This window comes from Oculina patagonica, chromosome 3 (assembly GCF_052425735.1).
Source record: "Oculina patagonica isolate OP01 chromosome 3, crgOcupat, whole genome shotgun sequence".
NCBI classification, from domain to species: Eukaryota; Metazoa; Cnidaria; class Anthozoa; order Scleractinia; family Oculinidae; genus Oculina; species Oculina patagonica.
The window spans coordinates 12009205-12028554 of NC_135760.1; the positions used below are offsets into that span (position 1 = coordinate 12009205).

General features: G+C 38.0%; 1 protein-coding gene across 12 annotated transcripts; it reads left to right on the plus strand.

Moving 5' to 3' along the window:
* The first annotated feature begins 109 nt into the window (after positions 1-109).
* On the plus strand, positions 110-18718 carry LOC144646591 (uncharacterized). 12 transcript variants are annotated; one of them, XR_013569454.1, is made up of 16 exons: positions 110-237; positions 338-426; positions 4603-4677; positions 6867-6926; positions 7048-7091; positions 7858-8903; positions 11994-12292; positions 12973-13056; positions 13461-13550; positions 13992-14050; positions 14125-14306; positions 15479-15593; positions 15859-15980; positions 16374-16474; positions 16906-17695; positions 17888-18718. XR_013569454.1 is itself a non-coding variant. In XM_078506230.1 (15 exons), the coding sequence occupies exons 3-15, from the start codon at positions 4633-4635 to the stop codon at positions 16984-16986; spliced, it is 2328 nt and encodes a 775-aa protein (XP_078362356.1). In that variant the 5' UTR covers positions 110-237; positions 338-426; positions 4603-4632; the 3' UTR covers positions 16987-18718. The 12 variants fall into 12 exon arrangements, 11 of the variants coding, with proteins under 11 accessions (XP_078362356.1, XP_078362361.1, XP_078362359.1 ...); XM_078506230.1 differs by having other exon boundaries at positions 16906-18718; XM_078506235.1 differs by having other exon boundaries at positions 14146-14306; positions 16906-18718.
* The last annotated feature ends 632 nt before the right edge of the window (positions 18719-19350 follow it).

Below are 19350 nucleotides of genomic sequence, written 5' to 3' on the forward strand. Positions count from 1 at the left end.
AGTGCCAAAAATTGACCAACACAAGCCTTGATTGGTTTACGCTAATTGCCTCAGTAAACTTCAAAGTGAAGAGCCGCCGGCGTCCATCCCATAAGACTTTGCGGCCCCACCTGCTTCCCTCGTGAAAATTGATGAGGGAGTTTCTAGCTCGTTGCGTTCGTTTGGTGTTCTCCTATTACAGTTTAGCATTTTCCACCTTCCTCTTACAGGTTGAACGCAGTGTATATAGCATCCTTGGTACGGAAATGTGAGCTTTAGCTGGGTGGAGGTTTGATTCGTCCGATTATGAGCTCCGTGCGTGAATATGACGTGAATTCACGAGCATTCTCTGTTGCAGGGTACGAGCTCCGTAGATCGCTGCTATGTAAGACGAGTCCCCTAGTTGAAGCGCGAGTTTTGATTGCAAGCGGTGAATGGTGAATTAAGGTAAGTTGAGCACTTCATTCGCATCGTAACTGTATAAAAGGATCGTCGGTGCTATTTATTTTTGTGCGGTGTCGCTGGAGCCGTGACTTAAGAAACACGTGTGAAAAAGACCTCAAGTGACACCTTCGAGCACAACGGGCGCGTTTATCCTGGATATGGGGCCAGCTTTTTCCTTAACTTCGTGTGCAGTTTTTTATGCAGTTCTTTCGCTGGGATGTGGAACTTTGAAAGTTTTCGCCATATGTGTTATCGGAGCTCTCCTTTATATGCGGGGTGACAAAAGAGGAAGCCCCTGAATGCATGAGTGAGTTTTCGATTGAAATTGCTGTTTTCCATCGCAAGTGTTTGCCGCAAACGCGCGCGCTCATCGAAACAAACAGAAATCTGCTGCGCTTTCGACGAGAGCATGGATTTCCATTTCTATTTCTTTAATTTTCTGCTTGAATTGACTGCTGTGGCTTTTTGTTTGTTGTTTTCTTTTCTTTAGACGAGTTTGTTACGTTTAATGGAAGCAATTTCAGTTAATTTCCTTTGTGGTTGATACGAGCGATTGTAGTGCGGCATAAACTTGCACGCTTGAGAACTAATGGATCATTCATTCTTCACACAACAACATTACACGTGTTTCATAATCATTCAGATTACTATTTACGTTCTCTTGTTTTTAAATTCTTTTGTTTATGTGCCAACTGAAGGACATCGCGAATCGAAGCCTGTCGATCGAAATTGAGCTGCCTGCTAGATTCGAAACGATCGATCGTGCATCGTAAAATAATCGCACTCTCAGGATTGTAGTTTTCATTTTGTTAAAAACGTGAACTTTCAGCACTTTTGACAATAGTGGTCATTTTTATGTAATTTTCTCAGATGTGTAATCAGATGTGTGTTTCCTTGGTTTGACGTCTTTTTGTGATCGTAAAGGCGTGAAGAATTAGGGAAATCGACATGGTTGTCTTTTTCATTGTGAAACTCGCATGAATATTCGCCCGAAACAAACAAGATAAATCTGCAGATATAAAACCACTAAATTGCTGTTATCAAAAACTATCGTGATAACAAAAGCTTTAGCCCGTTTAGCAACAATCTTCGAAAATAATTCAAACATAGTAGTTAAGCTTTGCATCCTGCAGAAGATTAACATAATTGCCTGAAATTACGCGAGGACTTCTTCACACAAAAAGCGGAACAATTACGCACGCCGTTCATATTGTTCTTAATTGAAATGTTTATGTGGAAAATTTCTACGGGATAACAAAACATAAAGAAACAATTATTAAGCGGTTAGTATTTTAGCACTGCGTGGGTTAATTTCGCTTTCTCACTATTGTCTGAACTTTCGTCGTGTCAAAGCGCGCGCAAACTGGATTCTCTCCCTTCCAGCCTCACAAGTAAGTTTATTTTCATCCTCCGATGTTTATCTAAGGTATTACAGTTCCACAAGTAAATCCCCGACCAGTTTTGATAGTCGTTAAGCTCTTTTATTGCAACATTTTTAATCCAACCCATTGCTATTCTTTGTTTCGCTATGCCGATTTTCGGATCGAAAGAGATCTTTTTGAAAAACACTACAAACGCCCGCTCAATACTTTGTTGTTTGTCGTTTGTTTTTTGCCTTTCTTTCTAACAAATTATTAGTATCGCATTTTTTGTAGAAAACGTTGCCATTGAACGTTTAATTTTTTTGTAGCAGACAAAAAATGGCCTAGCTAGTTTATGATTTCTATAAAAAGGTTTGTTTGAATGCAAGGAAACTGCCGAAAACTTGAATCGGGTAGAAAAAGTTGAAAATTAAACATAAAACTGACACGTTGGTCATGTAGGAAAATAATATTTTCTAATAGTTAAAGAATTTTTCCTTTCTCTATTTTTTTTTTACTGAAAAATTATGAAAATAACTGAATTTAATATAGAAGCCCAAGGTCATTTTGAATCGGTCTAAAATTTAAAATTAAAGTAAAACCTTGATTATGCAAACCTTACCAAGCAAACATTGGTTTAAAGCGCAGTTGTTTTGCATGCTGTCAGCAAAGTCTTAATTTCCTTTTTAATCTTGTGCCCTGTCCAAGTTTCACATAACAAAATTACTGTCTTCAGCAGTCAAAAGAATCAGTCATTGAGTGGACTTGTGGAAACAAAAGTTTGTTCAGGTACAGCACCTGACTTATGAATTTGTTTTCATTCTTTGTCATCAAATGAAATATCTGTTGTGGCCATGCCAAAATTTTCTTTCATCATGTTAGAAAAGCGAGAATTAATTTGTGTTGAGTTGAATCGGTTTCCGTGACAGTTTTGGAGAAATGTGCAAGGTGGAACAACAGTAGGAACATCAAGTACATTCAGGATTTCCCTTTTAATTTGATGAGAGAGCTTTGTCTGTTTATTAGTTATTTACTTTACATTGAACAGTTCAGCTGTTATTTAAAACATGCCAACATTTCTGTTGATTTTTGACTTCCTGTATGTAAACAAGAAATAAATAAACTTGCTTGTGTTACTGCCTCAGCTTTAAAGGCGTTTTTTGCAATCTTTATTGAATAAATTAAAGGAAAAAAATTGAGGATTAATCTAACCTTATTTTTAAATTTCAGAAAGACAAAGCAAAACAACAGTTATCGAACGTGTTGTTTCCAAATTTTAGTTTTATTAGATGTGTATTCTCATTCAGTCACTATTTTTCCAATCAGTCAAATAAAGTGACATGATTGTGGTTGAATGCACTTCTCTATTAAATTTAATGAAATATGTTTTTGAATAAATCATACATGAGTAAAAATGCTTTTATAAAGTGAATATATTTCAGTGAGTTGATGTCTACTAGTAATTAATTTTTTTACCAATTTAAATATAATTTGTTGTATAGATGATAACTAACTTTGCATTCACCGATTGCTTAAAATTTGGGATGCTCTGGGCTTCTTCTGCTCATTTTAATTTTAATCAAATTCTTCTTTAGTGCTGTGAAAAGATCTTTCAACAATCAAATGCTCACAAAATTGTAAATTTAATTATCCTAGATTTTTTTTTGAAACAAAAGGGAACTAAAACTAATGAAGTTAAACTTTGGCCTGCTTTCTGACCTATCTATAAAAAAAAAAGGTAAAGCAACTTTATTTATACACGGTTTGTGTTTAAAGCTAGAAGCTTGTGGGGCCGTGTATATGAAACAAATACTGAACAAATATAATATATTAAATAAACATAACATGATTAAAAATCCCAACTGGCAGGAGGCAGACCAGCTGGCTATTTACAAGCATGACCGAGGATTTGAACTCGGGACGACCGAGAACAAATCCAGATAGTGGTCAGAACGGGACTTGAACCCGGGACCTCCAGATTTCAAGTCCGGCGCTCTAACCACTCGGCCACGCTGCCTCCCTATCAGCTTGCATGTTTTCTTTAAAGCAAACAGTAAACGGCGCACAACTGGTGTGGTGTTGCAGTGGAGCTAAGAGGAGGGTGGGGGCTTGTGGCATGTGTGGCAAACTGAATATCCTGACTCTAAGCTCCAAGAGAAACAAAGATTGGTTCGAGTTTTCAGAAAATTCACGAAATTGGGGTAAAATTGACGATGTGAGGGAAGGAGAAATGATTTTTTGGTCAAGTCATCAGGAGGTCTAAAAAAAAGTGTTCGAGAAGTCTCGTCTCCACAGTGACTATATGAGGTATTTCTTGCTTTAAAAAAGAGGAGGTGGAATAAACGTGAGCCTTTTCTTATTTCTGAACAAGCAAGCTAAGGGGTAATTTTTTTGGCTCTGGGCTCTTGCAGTTTTTGGCAAGGTTTCTTTCCCCTAGATCTGCTACAGTCTGTTACAACTGTGGTGTTCTCAAAGGAAAAGCTGCAATCAATCTTCCTTGGCAAATGTTGTTAAAAGTTATTTAATGTGCACTGCCATGATTTGGGTTTCTCCTTAGAGATACAGCTGTCCAATAAATAACAAAATGACATTTTGAATTGTTCAGAATAGTTATTTACGTGAACCAGGATTTCTTAATCCAGAGCTAATATTGCGTAAGAACAGCTTGTCAAAATCTATTCCCTTGAACTTCTGTCAAATCTTAATGAAGGTATAATGTAGCTGATATAAACATGTTGTTTTAAAATAAACTTTATTAAGTAATCGTGACATATGTTGCACTTGTAAAGTTAACTTAACACAGTTTTATTCCTTCAAGCTAACAGACGAGAACTAGCCAGGACACCAAATGTTTCTTTGCGGACAAAGATATTTCCCTGCCATGCGATCCAAGGTATATTACAATACATAAATTATAAACTGTTAATAAAATGATAAACTGTTAAAAATATTAACTTCATAAACTTGAAATATAGACTGCTTCATAAATTTTTAAATTATTGAAAGGTGTTACAGATTTTGCAGTAATGTGGTTAATCTGAGCATTTTCCATTAGTATTTGCATAAAATTCAAATGAAGGACTCTGACTCTTGAGTCGAAATATGGTAGGTTTGAGAGCTCTGGTGCTAGCCGCCTTACCAAAGTAAGTTTAAGAGATCTGGTGCGAGACATCTTACAAAGCCACTGTATGACTGAAAGGAGATAATTCTGTTATACAATCATCTCTTTTACTGCTTGGTATGGTGTTTGCCTTCCGACAAGAAATAACAACAAACTAAACTGTAAATTTGTTATTCGATTTTTTTTCTTGTTCACCAAGGAAAATCTGTTAACTAAGAAAGGTGAATAGGTGGTAGTTTAAATTGTTTAACTGTTAACCCACTGTGAATATCTGTCTTCAACTAAAGTTAGTCATCCTTATTAATGTTAATGTTAAGCCAAGACATGAACAGGGCAGACACTGCTTTACCAGAGAATGCATTTCTTCGTCATAAAACATAAAATCCTCATGAAGTTGAAGCTTATAACATCTCTGAATTTGCAAAGCCGAGTATGCATGTAATTGATTGTTTTATAGCATTTGGATAATTTTCAGCATCTATCCACCTTGTGCCCTATCAATTCATACTTTGTCCTAAGGCTTTGGTACATCTGTTTTTGATATTTTCCTCTTTCAAAGCTTTCATTGTGTGTTTTTTTGCTAACAGTATTCTGTAACTTGGTGATTGTCCAGAAACTAATAAAGAAAAAGCTTTTTTCAGATCTCCAGGCCTGGGAATAAGCACCCACCCACTCACCCAGACAAATCTCGATCCTTAATTTGGCAGAATAACAAAATTCTTCAATTTTTGGTTCATTTTTTTTGGGGGGGGGAGGGGGTCAGTTACCCAGATGAGAGTGCTGTCAAAATTAAGTTTCCATCCCTGGAAACTATGTATATGTAGTGATAAAATGTATTGAAAAATAAAATGCCTGTACAATCTCCCCCAAAGCCCAAGGTGTTTTAGTGGAAGGAACAAGAATAGTTGTTAGCACACACATTGAATCTGTTTTGCAAACTTCAAAGTTGTTTTACAGCAAAGAGCTTAAAGTGTCGCCACTTTTAATTAATTCATATTCTTTCTGTATGCAGATTTTCCAATCAGACGCTGAGGATAGCGATCCTAGGCTTTTGATTGGATAGATGTGTGTGCAAAAGAATGTGATTCAATGAAAAGTGGTCACACTTTTGGGCTCGTTGCTCTAACGTTAATTACCACCAGTACTCACAACCACCAGTCCTTCATAATACAGTTTTTTTAAGTCACCTCTTGCTGTATCGGCATAATTATGTTATCATGAAAACCTGCCAGGGAACAGTATGGTCACCTCCTTCTAAGCTAGTTAGAAGAAAAGTAAAAAAAAAGCATGAAATTAGCTGCCATGAATATTTCTTGTTCCACTTCCACTCATGGAGACAAAAAAGATTTATTTCTCATTTCTGTTGAGATCTGTTGCAAATTGACATTTTGCAAAGTCTGCAAGTTTTGTAGTTTTAGTTGTTTCCTGCCCATTTGTCCAAAATGTATGCCACATGCTTTAAAGTGGTAGAAATTGCAAATGTTTCAAATTGATGTTTATATATGTCTTTTGAACAACTGGTGCCTGGACAAGAATTACATGTACTTCAAGCCTGTTCCAGTGTTTGGTTACTTTCTAGTATACATGTACATGATAGTGAAACACCACATCATAGATCTTAGCTAACTTGGGTAGACAGATGTGCCTTTTTAAAGCACACATCTGAGATTCCCAATATAAAGTAATGAAGCTCTCAGAGTTCCTTTTCTTTGATCAATTGGTTGTAACTGGTGCTCAAAAAAATCATGATCAAGCAACAATGAAACAGAAACACTACACGAATCTCTGTTAAACATTGTGTGTGTTGTATATCATCGTATGGATGTCCTCAAGTTGAATTTTAGCTGTCTTGATTTGTTTACTTTTACACTCAGCTGGCAAATTGACTGAAGTATAGCAGAAGGTATTTATATTGCCAGTGAGGAATGTTTTTTTTTTCTTTGATCCTTTCTGCCCTGCAGGGGATGGCTACGGATCAGGTACAGTCGGAATCAAGTGGCGTCCTGGAAGGAATACCACCAGTAAGTTGTCACACTGACAGGCAACAAGAAGATGAAATAAGAGTTCCACTTAGATAGCATAGAATTTCATTTGAAATGAGTTGCAAATCTCTTTCACTAACTAATCAATTTTCTTCCTCAGGCAAAAAGGGCCAGACAAGACAACAGTGACAATGAAAAAGACAGGTGATTCTTTGTTTTAGTGATAATGATTGGTAAATGTAGTACATGCATTTAAGGGGGAAGGGAAGAGGATGCCTGGGTAGAGGAGCCACTACTAGAAGATTCACAAGTCTGACCCTGATCACTTGGCTCACACCCTTGGAGCTTATCTTGCTGTCCTTAGAATAAAATCACTTATGCCCTCCATCCTCCCTCTCTCCCTGTCTCCCCCTCATTCCCTCCCTCCCTCACCCGTAAATCCCACCCTTCCTCTCTCCCTCCCTCCCCAAATCCCACACTTCCTTCACACTTGCATCACTTAGCCCACACCCTTGGAGCCTATCTTACTGTCCTTAGAACACAGTCACTAGGGGAATTGTCATTCCCTTCCTCCTCCCTCTCTCCCATCCCCTTCCTGGCCCTCCTCTTCCTGCCCCTCGCTCCCCTTCTCACACCCTCATTCTCTCCCTCCCCCCTAAATCCCACACTTTTGCTATCCCTCCCTCCCCCCTAAATCCCACACTCCCACTCTCCCTACCTCCTTCCTAAATTCCTCCCTCCCTTACTCCCACACTTTACAGCCTTATGTGCCTCAGGGTGTGGAAAGAAGTAACTAACTTACTCCCACACTCCCTTCCTCCCTCCATCCTGCCCTCCTGCCATAAATCCCACACTTCCTCCCTCCCTTAAAGCATGTCCAGTAGCAAATACCAATCAAATGTGTATATTAGTTTGCAGGGCTACACCCCTCCCTCTTAGCCGTCAGTCTCACTGTTCTTTATCTTTTTAGCAGTGACGAGTCCAGCCAGGATGGATCTCCTGCCCAGCAGCCTGTTAATGGTTCCTCAAGAGATGGAAAGTCAGTGGTCACCAATCAGGACACAGAAAAAAATGATTCCTCATGGGATGCAGGCACAGTTGGTGAAGCTACCATTACTGTTACTAGTGCTGATCTTGGTGTTGGGGGACCTAATGTTGTTGCGCCTGTGTCCACAGTGACACTAAGCTATCCCTCGTCTGATGGCTCTACCACCATGACAAACTTGGATGGGTGCAGCTTTGGGAATCAGGCTATTGCAACTGGAGTGACAGACAGCTCAGGTCAGTACCAGCAACTCTCGGGGCAGTACACTGCAAATACGGCTGGGTACTATGGACAGCGGCCATATCCTCATATTGTTCCTGCCCCTCAACCGGGTATGCAGCAGTACAAGACAACTGGAGGTGTTATACAAGGAACTGGTATAACGCAGGTTGCTGGCTATGTGTATCCCCAGGCAGCATCTCAAGCTGGGTATCCTATGGTACAGACTGTAAGATACCCTGGTGTAAATGCGTCGGGGAAGACCACAGCTGATTCTCGGAATGTGTCTCAAGGAAAAGCCCATGGAGGCAATATCCCGGATATATCAACCCTTCGGCAACCAGCAGGCCAGTATGGTAATCCCTACGGAACTGTAACATACCCCACTATTATTCAGACTGGCCAAGCAGTATATAGTAATAATCCATATCAAGCACCCTATGGGACAGCATATGTAGCATCAACAGGCACCCCGACGTCTAGCACCACAGCGTATACTGTTCAGCAATCTGATCAAGGCTCTTTTCAATATGGATATGCTACAAGCAATCCGCAGACTTATCAATTCAACTACCTGAACACTCCCCCTCCAGCTTATTCACCATCACAATACATTGGGCAGATAAACAATACGCCGCCCCCTAATGCCGTGGCTGGTCAAACCAGCAGTTATCAACTCACCCAACTTGTGGCTGGGCAAGCTAATCAAGGTGTCACAACCAATGGTGAAAGAGCACACACTGCAAACCCAGGTATGGCTACTGATAAAATTTGCAATTAAATTATTTTTCCGAGCCGAGTGGTTCATCAGTGCTAGTACAGTGTTAGGCTCCAGCTTCTGTAAAGTAAAGTGTCAAGGAGTGTAGCTACTCCCCCCTGGATGGGATGCTAGTCCATCACAAATTTCCCACCCCTGGCATTCTTTTTAGGTTGTCAAGTACGCCAGTTCCCCTTAATAACTGGGGGAGAAAGAGATTGTGCATGAGAAAATTGACTTACCAAGAACTCAGTACAAGGAGAGAGAACCCCTGGATCTGTTTATGCAGATTCCAGTGCTCTAGTTGTTTGCCCATCATATCCCTGTTGTTTTTTATGTTGAAATGATCATACCTCTGCAGAAATTGTGTGGTTTATTTTAAGTAAAATAGTTGATCTCTCTTATTCAGCTTATTGATTGCCTGATTGCTGTCAGGCAGTGATAGCTAGTTAGTGACTTTAAACTTTTTTTTGGGTAGAGAACGCTCTATAGCTTTACAATTTCTATGTAAATCTGTTGTTAAGTGAACAGAAAGTTAAGAGCTATTTTTTTATCATGACTGGGTATTGAATGGTCAAGCATTCATGAAAACTCTTTTGATTTCCAGTGGATTTTCTCAGTACAACTTCACCACAAACTGCTGGCTTTCACAAAAACAAATTAATGTGTGGTCGTGTCAAATGTGTAGATTTTTGGTTGTGTCATTCATGAACACTCTTCCAATTTCCAGTGTTTTTTCTCAGTACGACTTTACCACAAACTGCTGGCTTTCACGTTATTATAAACAAATGTATGGTTGCGCGGTTGTGAATGTGTGGTTGAATAAACATAAAAGAAGCAAGTGCTTGTCTCTTTAGATTTGGATTTATTGTGTTTTCAATTTTTTTCTGTTATCTTTGACAACAGCAAGTGCCCTTAGAAAACACTCAACTTTTTTTAAATTAATAGTTTAAGCACTTTTTGAAAGCTATGTTAAAAGATGTAAAGATAAGAAGTCATTTTAGTCCTGAAACCAACAGCCATTTATGTGTATGTGTACTCATGATCTGTGAGGTAGAAATGTGTTTTTTTAGTAGATGGTTTCTTCTTTATTTTACCTTTACCAGTGTATTATAACTATTGTTTTTATCCTTTTCTGATATGGACATTTTTTGTGTCCCAAATATTTTATATCTCTGTTTTCTAAACAGCGTTTAGTGTACATTTATGGGTTTCTTTTTACACTTGCCCTATAAACGTTTTTGAGTTATGACATTGTGCCTTCGATACTCATATATTCAGAAATAAATTCTGTATTGCCCACATACTCATGTGATGTGGTCCTTTTTGATAAGAAGTTTTTAGCAGATTCCACAAGTAATCAGCCAGAAGTCTTCATTGATAACTTTAATGTTCAGTTGTCCGACTGATCTGATAGATTGACACTCTCCAACAGTGATAAAAAGCATATAGTTTGTTGTCAGAAGTCAAAGATGGCCTCACACAATTATGTTGGTCAATATTCTAGTGAGGACATTGCCAGTGGTTATTTTGTGTCAATAACAAGGAGATTAATAATTTTTAGCAAACTTGGAGCTTGGTAAAATTCTATTGTTCTTAAACAAGTTGGAGTGATGAAAACACTATCTTATCTAAGAAACTTGTTAAGCAGTTTTATCACCATAAACTTTTAGTATTTTGCAAGTGGGAATAAATCCTATCAGAATTTTAATTAAAAAGTCATTCTTTTCCTTTTTTCGTGACATGTGTTCCGTTGATGTAGAGCATTGTTTAAATGGACAATCCATTTAATGGTACAAATGTTTACTTTATATTCTGATGAATTAAGTCTCCTGTGGTGGCAAAGAAACCATTAGTGGCACATATGTTGTCTTCAATGCGAATAAGTGGTTTGTGTACATCTGCGTACTCAGACAAAATTGATGTCTTGCTTGCATTTCTGGCTTGAAAATATAATCACTATAGTTGCTATCTGTAAAAAAAATGTTTTGACTACTGCTTTTAAAGTGAAAATCACTTATTTTTCCCCTGTGATGAAAATAAACGGAGACAGGAAGGAGTCCATTAGCATGAACAAACAGCTGTTTGCTACATAAAGTGAATTTGACAGAGTTGATTAAAATTACAATAGCACAACAACTTAACTACAGCTACACATGTACATAGACACGGCTGCATCTTAATTTTAGTGCTTGTTTTTGTTTTAACCAGGCAGGAAGTTTGCAAAGTAAGGGAAATGAGTTTCATCTTTGTTTGACTTGTGTTGAGTGATGATCACTTAAAAGCAGGGGGCATTAATTGGTTACAGGCTCCTGTTGTTTATTAGGTTTACTAAAAGCTTTAGCAGACTTGGAGGAGTCCATGTATACATACACTTGAGAAAGCAAACAATGCAAAGTAGCTCTTTTCATTTTTATGTTGAAAGAGGCTTTTTATGTAAATCAATAGTTATTTTTCAGAATCATTGTTTTTTTTTTAAGAAAAGGCAAGGAAAATTTAAAAAAAAAAACAGGTTTCATTTGGCCAACTAAATGATGTGTTATTTCTAAAATTTCCTCTTTTTCTGTTACTTCTGCTTGTTTAAATACATGTATTAGAAGATAAGAATGCAGGTGCATTCAACTTTGTTTTAGTAAAAACAAATGTGAAAGACATAATTATTTTGTTGGGAATGCAAATGTGAATTGAAGAACAGGTCATCTTTTTGTGCTGTTGAATTAGACTTGCACTTGTTAAAAAAACTTTTTTTTTTCTGTTCAAGTTCCTAACATAGTTTTTCCTTAACAAAGCTGTGCTACAACATATAAAGGTGCCGCTGTTCATCATGCTTTAATTTATTGTTGACTATAACACCCAAGAGGTTTTTTGCCATCTTTCATAGCAAACCATTGTGAAACTGTAAATTACTTTGATCTCATATAAAGGTATAATGTGGTATGATTGTTGGTACCACATGGCCACACGAATATAATATTCTACCGTATTTCACCAAAAAATATTTCTTGTTATGCAGGCTTCAGAAGCTATCTGTGTTTGTACTAGTTCAGTTTAGGACTCATTTCTCGAAAACTATTTTTGTCCTCAGGCAATGCCACCATTCAGTATTCGCCAAACCTACCATCGACCCCAAGCCCTCCCCACTCACCTGGGACAGGAACAGACACCCCCCTTAACAGTGTCACTATGGTGTCTGCAAATGTAGGAATTCCTGGACAGGATGGAGTGCAGGTCCTTGTTGATTCAGGGGGGACCACCCCAGGAATGTTAGTCCAAGGAGCACACAGAGGGCGTGGTCGAGGGGGCAGAGGTGGAAGGGGACGGGGTGGTGGTAGGGGAAGAAGATCAACTTCTGGACCTCCACCTGAAATTGACCATAACATCGAGGTATAGTTATTTGTAGAAATATTTTTGTGATTCAATATTTTAACAATTATTCTGCGCAGAAGATGCAGAACTAACTAAGAGCTTGGAAAGGTCAGTGTCCCAGATATGAATGCAGTCTCAGGTAAAAAAATGGACAATGTCAAATAGCTCACCTGACAAATTAATGGATAATTAATTTTGGGATGACTTGGTAAGGCTGTTATCAATATTGGCCCAATGCTGTTCCTTTCCGAAGATTCTCTGATTGTTGTTCGAAAGACATACGAACGTTACTGATCATTTTTCAAACTTTTCCCAAGATAAAAACGAAGCTTCCTAAAGACTTCCAAGGAAGTTTTGAAGATGTTTGAACTTACTCACGAGACAAAATATCTTGACAGACCAATTTTACGCTGGGCTCGCTTTATTTTCGGCACCATTACGTGAGGGACTGAGCCCCCCAAATTTTCGTTTGGGGGGCTACAGCTCCCTTGCTCAGCCGCCTTTGGGCAATTATATAATTGATGTTCTGATATCTGGAACTGCTTCTTTATCTAGTAGTTGTAGTGATCGTTCCTCCTCAGTCTTATGACTCACAGAAACCTTGATTTGCTTTTTTTCAGGCATTATTAAAGTCCTCCCACGCACCTTATAAATATATTCTATTTCAACTCACTGTATTTTTTACCATTATTTTTTAGCGGATCTTTATATGGGATCTCGATGAAACAATTATTATTTTCCATTCACTTTTAACGGGAACTTTCGCTTCAAAGTTTGGCAAGGTAAGTGATTTTAAAGCCTGCAATATCAGTGTTTGAAATGTATCAAGTCTGTTGGAACTAAAGGTCACATAGATGTCTAATTTTGTTCTTCAGTGAAACAGCCTCACACATTAAATTAGATCTCTGTTTTTGTAATGTTTAATAAGTGAGCAGCAACTTGTTTTATCAAGTGTAAAACACGAGGCGCAGCCTAGTGTTTAAGACTTGATAATATTGATAATATATTTTAGACTTGCACTAATATTTAGATTTGGGGTTATTTTGGCCTAGAAAATTGGAGGTAAAGTTTAGCCGTGTCTTTATCAGATATAAAGACACTCATTAAACATTAATTTCTTTTGTATTTTCTTTATGAATTATTTATGTGTTTTGTAATTACAATTTTCTTGTTTTTTGTTGGTTAGGATGCTCCCAACTCAGTGTCATTAGGACTTCGCATGGAGGAAATGATTTTCAATTTAGCAGATACTCATTTATTTTTTAATGATTTAGAGGTAAGAGCCGTAGAAGACTTCATGTTGTACCTGATAATGAATTGTAGTTAAATCTCTACATCCATTTTGATAATAACTTCCCTAAATCCTAAGAGTTTAAACTCAAAAAAGTAAATGTGCATTATTTTATTCTTTTTTTTTACTTATTTATTTGCTACTTAAATCAAAACTATTCTTAGAATTTAGGTCTCTCTCATGTGCGATTAACACTCAAAAGCTAAATGCAGATTGGCAACCTCCTTGTTCGCTTATTATAAATGTTTCAGTTTTTTGTAGAATTTTTGGAAAAAGCTGAAAGTCAACTCTGTATTGATTGCTAATATCAATGAGCTTTGAGAAGTTCTTAATCCTTGCTCACTAATACATGTACTTTGTTCCAAAACTCTGGTCATCTTGAGCTAACGTGAAAAATAGATCAAACGTGTCATATCTGCTTTTCAGGACTGTGATCAAGTGCACATTGACGATGTTGCTGCTGATGACAATGGACTAGATTTAAGGTATAGTTGTTTTGCTTCTTGTCTAGATCAGGCAGAGAGTGAGCTATTCAGTATTTTGATGATATTCACTCCAGAACCTCTTTGCCTGTGTGCAGTACCTACAATTTTGAGGGCGACGGATTTCACGCTGCTGCCACATCAGCCAACCTGTGCCTGGCAACCGGCGTCCGCGGTGGAGTAGATTGGATGAGGAAACTAGCATATAGATACAGACGCATCAAGGAAATTTACAACAGTTACAGGAATAATGTGGGAGGTAGGATGTGATTCTTTTGTGTAATAATGTACTGGCGTAACATGCTGCAGGTGAATGCTCCTCCAACATTTAGAGATACATTGGAATCCTGATTTCTCAAACCTTTGATTTTTCAATCCTCCTGAAATCTTGAACCAAAAGCAGTTTTCCTTCACTCAGTTGAACACTCCTATTTTACCCCTGATTTCTCAAACTATGTAATTTTTGAAACTAATTTTTTTTCCCTTCGAGGTTCCAAAAATCAGGATTCCACTGTGTGTTATAATGATAATGATAATGATAATGCATTTATATAGCGCATTTTCCATATATATATGTTCAAATGCGCTTTACACATACTGTAATTTAAGATACAATTGTAAAGGCCAGACCACAACACCGGGAGCTTTGTGCCCTACTCTACTCTCTTAGTGTGTGGGTTCTTTAACGTCCCCTGTTAGAAGACTGAAGATACAGGAGACGGGACCTATGGTTTATCGTCCTTTTTCCGAGAAGACTAGAATGTCTAACCATTTGCAGATGTAGTTACAAAGGCAGCACATTCTCCTCAGTTATTTTAAGACCCTGAGTGTTGGTCCGGTCTGGGAGTCGAACCCACGACCTCCCGCACAGCAGTCCGGCGCTCTACCAACTGAGCTAACCAGGCGGCGGTTATATCATAAGTGGTCATCTGAAAACACTTGGTCATGGTTACCTTCTAACACTGACTGCTTACAGGATGAACAAAGAAAATAAAACGTGATCTTGTTAATCCATTACAACGAAGGCTCAGAAAAAAGGGGGGTTTGCACCTTTTCCATACTGGTGCAAATACTCAGCTAATTATGGCTGGCAAAGGGCTACAGTGTATGCAGAAATCTATGTTGTTGTAATCCTTTTCATGCATTGCATGCCTATTGAGTGTAGTGGCGACTGCAAACAGTTATGTACAAGATGCCCATTTCTCTATAGGTTTTAGACTGTTACATTTTTGAAATGGTTTTAATTTGTATTGCTATTCTCTAACATGCCACAGTCAAGATCCAAGCACTGAGAAGAGAGTTGACAATTTCTATATTTTTAGACATTGTATTTAGCAGGGCCCCTCTTGAGACCAGCCACTGTGCTGAATGGGCCACCCTGCATAAATAAAGTTTTTACCTTACCTTACCTTACCTTACCTTACCTTGAAGGTCTTCTTGGTCCAGCTAAGAGAGAAACTTGGCTGCAGCTACGCATGGAATTAGAAGCAACAACAGATTCATGGTTGACGCTTGCCTTGAAAGCATTAACTCTAATCCACTCCAGGTAAGGAATACTTGCTGTAAACATTTCACTTTGTTTTGCTGAACTAACATGCCACAGTCAAGATCTAAGCCGAGTGTCTGTTTAGTGGAGGTGTCAATATTTTTGAGGAAGAGATTATTTGAATTCTCTGTTCTCAAATACCAAGTAAAATGATGTGAAGTGTAATTTAACCAAGTTTACCAACAGCAAGTGTGCAGTCAGCTGTCTTTGTGTCCATAAGGAGAGCTTATAATACAATTTTGAAATCTTTATTTTTCATCTACAGGTCAAATTGTTTAAATGTTATGGTTACTACTACACAGCTTGTCCCCGCACTTGCAAAGTGTCTTCTTTACGGACTTGGTGGGATTTTTCCACTGGAAAATATTTATAGTGCAACCAAAGTTGGTAAGTGATGGTAGCGTAAAACAAAATCATAAAGCATGGGTAGTGTTCCCTTAAAACAGAATTATACAGGACAGTCCTATAGGCAACTTTTGGTCTGTTGTTCATTTCTGTTATAAGGGGTTAGAATGTGTTATGAAATATATATCAAACAGGACAGAGAGCGTTTCATCACATTTCCAAGCACTGAGAAGAGAGTTGACAATGCGGTGCACAGTGTTGTATTTTTGATGAACTTAGAGGTGTTTGGAAATGTGATGAAACACTATCTCGAGTGTATGTTAAATCTTGTCAGTTGAAACTAAAACTGAGAAATAGACAGACAATGTAGTTGTAAAAATCTATGGCAGGAAGCCAAGTTACAAGTTATGGCATTTATCACTTTGTTATTTACAGGAAAGGAAACCTGCTTTGAAAGAATTTCAAATCGATTTGGAAAGAAATGTACATATGTAGTTGTAGGAGATGGAAGGGATGAAGAAATGGCAAGCAAGCAGGTAAATAAATCTTATGTTGCACACTGTAAGAGTCAATATTTATTACGTAGTCTGGAGATTGGGAAGATAAAAAAGACATGTTTAGTTTTCTTGACCATATAAAAGGAACAAAGAAGGCTCAAGGAGGCCAAACAAGAGGGGCCTGAAGGGGTTAAATGGGAACTGGAATTTGCATATTTTTGACTGGAAAAATAGGATTTGGGTCACTGGGACTGGTATTCTGGGAATCACAAACAAAAGAATGGTAATGGGACTGGCATTTGGATTAAAAGATAGGCTGGTCCCCTTCAGGACCCTCAAACGAACCAGCTGCTGATAACAGTACTACTTTAAAGAAGCCACACCCATACAGAAGCACCCATTTTGCTTACATTTTGTGAACAATCATACTGCCTATCATTACTGAAGCCAACATTTATTTTTTGTTTCAGATGGGATTCCCTTTCTGGCGGATTGGTACCCACACAGATTTAATCAACCTCCACCATGCATTAGATCTGGGACATCTCTAGAGGATTTATTAAATTTCCAAGACTTGTAATGTCATAAATAATAGTTCTTCTGCATATCAGAGAAATGGGGGAGAAATGAACGACAAATGAAACTCAGATACACATTGGTGGTGCAAGTGGTATTAAAAATGCGTATTGTAAGGGGGGAGGGATGGAAGACCCAATGATATTTTACTTGGGTGAATTCTAGTTCTACTTTATGCAAGCAAATAACCCAAAGTGGAAGTTCATCTTAAGACTCAATTATTCTTGTTTCTTTTAAGTTTTAAAAAACTTTAAATTTATTGCCCAGCCCTTTTACTCCCACGATCGAGTCCTAAAGTTCAAAATTTCAAAGTTATCAAAAAATCTCAGACGTTATTTTGCCAAAGACCATAAACAAACAACACCACACAAAGTACTATTTGATAGCACTCATTTTAGTGGTTACACATTAGGATTTTATACACACACGTGGAAGCTAGAACCACTTTATACACCGAAATAAATGCATGGTGCCACATGAAAGTATGGCTCAGTAGCTTTCACTTTGAATGGTTATACACTCGATTTTCATCCGCAAACTTAAACGTTGGAACCACCTTTGTACAGCATAACAGACAGTACCACAGGAAAGTACTGCTCAATAGCTTTCATTTGAATGGTCACACACCAGGATTTTATTCACAGACGTATACGTTAGAACCACCTTGTACAGTAAAGTAAAATAGTAAACAATACAACATCGAAATACTGCTCAATAGGTTTCACTTGAATAGTCACACATCAGGGTTTTATCCACAGACGTTAAAACTAGAACCACCAATAGCTTTGATTTGAATAGTCACACACGAGGGTTTTATCCACAGACTTAAAAGTTAGAATCACCTTGTACAGCATACTTAACAGTACCACATGGAAGTACTTCTCAATAGCTTTTATTTGAATAGTCACACACTAGGGTTTTATCCACAGAGTTAGAACCACCTTGTACAGCAAGAGCGTCATATCGAACTTTTTCTCAATAGCTTATATTTGAATGATCACATACTTGCTGTATTAATTGACTCAGGGGCCGTCTCTTGGAGTAAAAGGGTTAAGGAGACAGAAAGTCAAATTGTAAAAGAAAACGTATTGTTGTCATACTTGCATTTTTGTCCCATGGCCACTTTGGGGTTGATCACATGCATTTATATAACTATAAAATTAAGCAGAATGTCTGTACAGCTTTTGTAACGCATAGTCCAGATAATTTGTAAGGTTTCAGTTCATAAAGTGTCAATCATTCATTCTTAGTCGTAGGCTTCCTGGTCTCCTGTACAGCCGTCATTTGACTCGTCACGCAACGCTTCTGTCGTCACGCGACACTTCTAAGCGTGACGATCCAAATAACGATTGTGAAGGAGACGCAGGCTTCGCAGAACGAGACGAGAGTCTCGTTTTTATCCATTAAAGCAAATATTTTGTTTTGCTATTGTGATCCAGCCGTTGATTTTTCTAGTTTGTTTTTGCGCGTGCGCCAAAAGAGTTAATGTTTCTTAGAAAGATATTTGAATTGAAAGAAAATAATGTCCAGATTCAAGTTCTTCAGAATGGTCAAATTATTACATATTATATATTGAATTTTATATATATAAATACCTATGTATATTGTCAAATCAAAATGCAGAGTATCAGTCCATAAAGTATGTAACATTTGGGAACGTCAATAAAATTATAAATTATTCCTTCAGTGGAATAACTTAAAAACGTACATGAAGGATTGCCTTATTTTGTGCTTTTATAAAGTCTTCCATTTCAATTTTCCTCCTTTCCCTTTAGATACTTTTTTACAACCATCGCTGAAGCACTGAAAATGGTTTGAAATCGCGGCCTGGTTCTGTATCGCGCGCATGTTGCTCGTAAGGTGCGGAACGGATTGCCCGCGCTTGTTGAAAGAAATACCCCTTTCCTTTCTGCTTTCTAGCTGAAGTTCGGTGGCCTAATGGGTAGCGCGCTGGACTTAAGACCAAGCGGTCCAAGTCACATAATAAGTGACTTGAGGATAAGTTGAAGCATGGTGGGTCACTGGGCCCGAACGCAGGCTTTGCCTTTTAGGCAAAAGGAAGAGTTAAACTTGCTTCGTGGAGTCTATTCAGTTGAGAACCCATAGCCTTCGCAATTCGTTGTCTTCACTATCCCGGTTTTAAGAGCATAAAGCGACCAAGAGTATTACTACTTTCTCTGAATGGAATGCTAACTTATCCTTCTACAGCGTATCGCTTGTCCTTACATTCCTTACGTTTCCATTTATAATCCTTGTTGGAGAGGGGCACTGTGAGGGTAACCTGCGATCAGGCGTTCTTTTTTCTTTTTACGAAAGCGAGAGTAGCAGTAGTAGGGAGG